This window comes from Psammomys obesus, unplaced genomic scaffold, assembly GCF_907164565.1.
Source record: "Psammomys obesus unplaced genomic scaffold, mPsaObe1.curated_primary_1811, whole genome shotgun sequence".
Lineage (NCBI taxonomy): Eukaryota > Metazoa > Chordata > Mammalia > Rodentia > Muridae > Psammomys > Psammomys obesus.
Genome location: NW_026596095.1, coordinates 10,651,091 through 10,657,090, shown reverse-complemented (window position 1 = coordinate 10,657,090; position 6,000 = coordinate 10,651,091). Strand labels below are relative to the sequence as shown.

At 36.2% G+C, this 6,000-nt stretch overlaps 1 protein-coding gene across 1 annotated transcript in view; it reads right to left on the bottom strand.

Annotated features, from left to right (window-relative positions):
* The window catches only part of Pde5a (phosphodiesterase 5A), a 119,443-nt gene that overhangs the window by 13,946 nt on the left and 99,497 nt on the right, over positions 1-6,000 (bottom strand). Inside the window, 2 exon segments of the mRNA XM_055628260.1 lie at positions 3,853-3,916; positions 5,883-5,960. Of these exon segments, the coding sequence (XP_055484235.1) occupies positions 3,853-3,916; positions 5,883-5,960 (142 nt within the window).

The window sequence follows — 6,000 nt, the reverse complement described above, 5'->3', positions numbered from 1 at the left end:
TGTGTGTGTGTGTGTGTGTGTGTGTGTGTGTGTGTGTGTGTATGTATGTATAGATATATTAGAATGTATAGTTTTCTATTTTAATTTAATATATACATTAAAATGTGTGTGTGTATGTGTGTATATATATGACATTTATTAGACTGGCTTACAGGCTGTGGTATAAAAAGTCTAACAGTGGCTATTTCCCAAGAATCCAGTAGTTGTTCAGCTGATCTTTGATCTATGTTGGAATCCTGAAGAAGCAGGTTTTAATGCCAGTGAAGAAATGCTTCAGCAGCAGGAGAGATGAAGCTGCCAGCCAAAGTAAGGGCAGGCAGGCAAAAAGCAAAATCTTCCTTTTTCCATGTCCTTTTATCTGGTCTGCTACGAGAAGGTATGGTCCAGATTTAGGGTATGTGTTTGACATCAAGATTTAGGGTAAATCTTCCAATTTCAAACAATCAGATAAGAAAAAATCCTTTTAAGATATGCCTAGCTACTAGGTTTTAGTTGACTCCAGATGCAGTCAAGTTAACAACTAAGACTAGCCATCACATATAGATTTTGGGTCTGGCTAATCTCATAGAAGTCTAAAGAGAAAATTAAACACTCTCAAATGGATACAGGAATAAATAATTCAAGAACAGTCAACCAAAAGAGGCATTAAAAAAAGCCACACCACTACAAAAAAAAATAGGAAGAATTAAAAAACAACTAATAACTTGATATTGATATTCTTGGTTCCTTAATAAAAAGGCACAACACACACACTAACAAATTGGTTTAGAGAAAAGAAATCCATCTTCATGTTGCTTCCAAGAAACACACACCACTATCAAGGACAGATACTACCCTAGGGTAAAAGAATTGGGGATTTTAGTCCAAACAAATAGAACTGAGAAACAGGCAGGCATAGACTTCAAACCAAAACTAGCCAGAAGAGCTAGGGCAGAACATTTCATATGTATTAAAGAAAAAAAATCCACCAAGAGGAGATTATAATTCTAAACATTTGCGTGCCAAACACATGGAAACCTAACTTCATAAAATAGCCATTATTAGATGTAACATCGCAGATTGACCCCAACACAGTGACAGTGTTTTTATGACTCAGTGTTTTCATACTCTCACCAATAGGCAGGACATCTAGACAGAAATTAAACAGAGAAACTTGAGAGAAGAATGACATTATAAATCAAATCAGACATTTACAGAACATTAGTCCCAAACACCAAAAAGTTGTACACTTCTTTCACAGCCCATGGAACTTTCTCCAAAACTGACTACATATTAGAACACTAAGCAAGTCTTTAAAAATATAAGAAAAGTTAAATGACACCATTTATTTTTGTCTGATCACAAAATAATAAAGCTAGATATCAACCACAGAAATGACAAATAGTACACAAACTCATGGAAACTAAAAACAAAACGAAACAAAACAAAAACCCCACACTACTAAATGATGATTAGGTGAGGGAGAAATCAAAGGAAATTAAAAACTGTCTACATAGAATGAAAATGAAAATACAACATACGTAAATCTATGGGAAATCATGAATACAATACCAAGTTTACAGCATTAAGTGCCTACATAAAAAGAACTGGAGAAATTTAATATCAATAACTTAATTATACACCTAAAAACTGTAGAAGAAAATAAAGAAACCTAAAAAAAAGAGTAGATGGAAATGATCAAACCAAGGGCTGAACTTAGTGAAATAAAAATTTTAAAAATAGAATACAAAGAGTCAATGAAATGAAGAACTAATTCTAAAAAACAAAACAAAACAAAAACAAATAAGCAAACAGAAACCTTAGAACACGATAGACCTTTAGCCAAATTAACCTATAACCAGAAAGAATCCAAAGAATGAAATTAGAGGATAGGAGGCTGAAGAGATGGCTGAGGGGTTGAGAGCATCAGCTGTTCATGCAGAGGACTCATTTGGTTCCCAGCACCCACGTAACGGCTCATAGCCACCTGTAACACCAGTTCCAAGAGATCTGTATACATACAGGCAAAACAGTCAGAAAGACAAAACACTCTAATCTGAAAATAGAAAAAATAAAGATTACAATAGACACGGAAGAAATTCAGAGAACCATTAGCCTATACTTTAAAAATCTGTATTCTACCAAGCTAGAAACCTAAAAGAAGTGGATGAATCTCTAGACATATATGAACTAACAATGGTTAATTGAGATGAGAGAAATAATTTAAATAGGCCCACATATCCAATGAGAATCAATAATTTTAAAAACTCCCAACTTAAAAAAAAAAGCCCAGAACCACACAGATTCAGAAAAGAATTCTACCATATATTCAAAGAAAAACTAACAGCAATAACTTCAAATTATTCTGTAAAATAAAAACAGAAGGATTACTTAATTTTTTTTTATAAAGCCAGTATTACCTTGATATCAATAACACACAAAGACTCAACCACAGCAAAAATTTTAGGCCAGTATATAGGATGAACATAGACGTAAAATAAAAAAAAATAAAATACTTGCAAACTCAATAAAATACTTGCAAACCCAAGTCAAAAACACATAAAAAAGATTATCCACTGTGAACAAGCTAGCTTCATCCAAATGATGCAGGGATGGTTTATCATATATAAAAAATAAATGTAATCCATCACGTAAGTGGACTCAAGGATAGAAATCACACAACATCTTAGTTGCAGACAAGGTCTTCAACAACGTGTGATACACTTCATGAAAAATGTTTGGAAGAAACTATGGATATGAGGGACATATAACAGAATAAAGCAAATTTACAACAAACCCACAGCAAACATTTTAAGTGGAGAGAAACTCAAAGTATTTCCACTAAAATTAGGAATAAGACTAAGATGTCCACTCTCTCCACTCCTATCAAATATAGTACTGGAAGTCTTAATTAGAGCAATGAGGCAGATGAAGGAGGTAAAAGGGATATAAGGAGGAAAGGAAGAAGTTAAAGTATCTTTATTTGTAGGTGATGTAGTTCCGTACAGAGAAAACCCTCAAGACTCCAACAGAAAACTCCCACAGCTGATAAATACATTCAACAAAGTAGCCGTATACAAATTAACACAACAAAATCAGTAGTTTTTCTTTATACAAACAGCAAACATACCAAGAAAGAAAAACAATCTCATTCTTTAAAACTTTAAAAAAATGTTTTAATAAATCTAAGGAAGTGAAATACTTATATAATAAAAGTTTTAAGAGAGTGAATAAAGAAATGGAAGAGGGTACCAGAAGATGGAAAGATCTCCTTATGCTCATGGATTGGTAGGATTAATATTGAGAAAATGGCCACCTACCAAAAGTAGTCAACAGATTCAATACAAAAAATCCCCATCAATACTCCAACACTATTCTTCACAGAAATTGGAAATACAGTCTTAAACTTTATATGGAAATACGAAAACCCCAGCATAGTTAAAATCAATACAAGAACTTCTGGAAGCATTCCCACTCCTGATTGGAGTTATGATTTGATGGGGGGTGGGGTGGGAAATCCAACCCATGGTGGCCTTGGCAGTGTTTTCCACCTACTGCTGTTTTTAGAGGCATGAGAGAATAAGAAGACAAAGTGAAAGCTGCTACTTGTGATCAAAAACGATAGCGGCCCTGAGACATTATTATCTTTCACCACAGCTGAAGTGGCGAAGACAATATTGTGAAGTGAACATTTATGTTCTTTGTATAAAGCATTGCCATTCAAACATTAAAGCAATGTTATGAGGTATGTGCCTCCATCTTATACATAAAGAAATTAAAGTCTATTTACTTCCAAAACTACCCTAAAATGAAGAGACTTTTCTTATTTTGACTTTTTTTTAGTTCTGCTTTGATCACCAATGAGCAACATACCCGTTGTTGAATAGGCCAGGGCTTAGTAATTGCAGAGAGGTCACAGGCAGTCATCAGCATTGCTCTGTTAAGGGAAAGAGAAAACCCCAAATATTTATCCTCTGTAAGTTGTTACTGATAAACAGTTAAATTTAAAATTGCTTAAAAACAGAAGAACCAAAGAACCAAAGAGCAAACATCCTCTCCCCACCCTCCTCCCAGAACCTGGCTGTTGGGACTGTGATACAGCCTCACTGTTTTGTTTGCCCTGTGAGTTACTGGAGTTTGTCCTTGGGGGTAAAAGCTTGCCTGCTATCATTGGCTTTTCCACATTGCTAGCCAGATGAAATCACACTAATTAATCATATATCCTAATGAGAACAGTCCTGTTTATATTGGGCCACCTTAACTCATCACCACCTGTGGGGCTTTCTAACTAATAACATTTGCATGGCAAAGCCATACATGCTGGGGAGTCTTTTTCTCCAGCAGGGAAAAGGAAAATGGAGATTATGCTGCCAGCCTTTCTTTTATTAGAGCAGTGGGAACCACCCAGTCCCCAGGCTAAAAAAATTCCAGTGCCTTGGAATAGAAAAACACAGTTGTGAAAATTACCTTTTGGGGGATGTGGAGGGTCTCATATATTCTGAGAGGGCCTCCAATTTTCTATGTAGCCAAGAATGACCTTCAGTTACTGATCCACTACCAAAGTTCTGGCATTACAGGAGGGGACATTTCACCTGTTTTATGCTCTGCTAGGGACTGAACCCAAGCTTTGTGGACATTATAAAAGTATTCTACCAGCTGAGCTACATCCCTAAATCCGATGTCTGACTTCAGCACAGTCTTTCCCTGAATCATATTCAAATGTGTGTCTAACAGACCCTTAACACTGATTGAAGAAACAGGCACAAAGGCTATTCCTGCAAAACAAACAAATGAGGTAAAATATCCCTCTAGAGAAACCCTCTAACCACATGAGAGGCTAACACTGCCATATTCTCTCCTAGACTCCTCTCCCACAGAAATGAGTGCACTGGATGTATTTTTAATCATAGTTGGAACTCACTGTCATAAAGGATTTCAACCACTCTTGCCAGTATAACCATGACTACCAAAGGTGACTAATCACAGGAGTCTGATTATGAACTTCTCTGTGAGAGAGAAAGCTGGCTCAGACTTGGAGCTTTGTGGTATTCCTCCTTTTGTTAGTAGAAAGTGCACACTGGCCACAGGAGCAGGCTTGCATGTGTCTAAGGCGCTATTTTGAAAGATAAGTTAATGTTCAGGAAAGCGTGACTATACAGAACGGGCGGCTAGGCAGCTGTATGCCGTTTCCTTTTGATTTGCTTCTTTTTTTTTTGCAGGCTACGCCATCTCAGTTTATTTGAAGAAATGTTGGTGTCACCACTGTATCCACGCTATCTCTAACTCTGTAGTTCCTTTAGTTATTGGCTTTCGTTCTGTTTTGTTTAATTGTTTAAGGCAAGTCCTCAATGTTTACATCCTCGGGTGGCATTGAACTTGTGGTAATCATTTTCCTTCATCCTTCCAAGTGCAAGGACCATGGTGGCTTCCTGGTTCTCTTTTACTCATACAACTCATTGCAATGGCAAAACAAGAAGACACTAGAAGAAGGAAGCAGCTAGAAGGAAGGAACTGGTATGCTGCTGCTGAAAAACAGTTGTCTTGAAGGGTCTCCTGGAAGCACTGTGCTGTGGCCCAAGACAAGCAGACACTTCGCAGCCACCATCTTGTTCTTACAATTTAGAATGTTAATTTTTGCTTTTCCATTCCAAAGGATGGGAGAAATGAAGCAAAACAGTAATATTTTAGTCACTGATACTTTACTTCTCTAGTGTATCCATCAGTCAGTCTTCGACAAAACAACTATCTACTTCCTTCACCTTGTCAATGATGCCCTTTGTACTACATTCTGGAAGAGTCAACAACCTCAAAAGTCATTATACTAACAAATAATCCCAACTAATAACAGATCAAAAAGAATTCACTTGGTAGCAAAGCTTGCACAGACAGTAAAGCCAACTTACAGAAATAACTCCTTTTGAAGAGGATCTTCAAAACTAAATTGATTTTTTCTTATAAGTTCAAAAAATTCTCCTCGTCTCCTTCAAAAATAAGAAAAACATGATGATTATGGTGAATCCC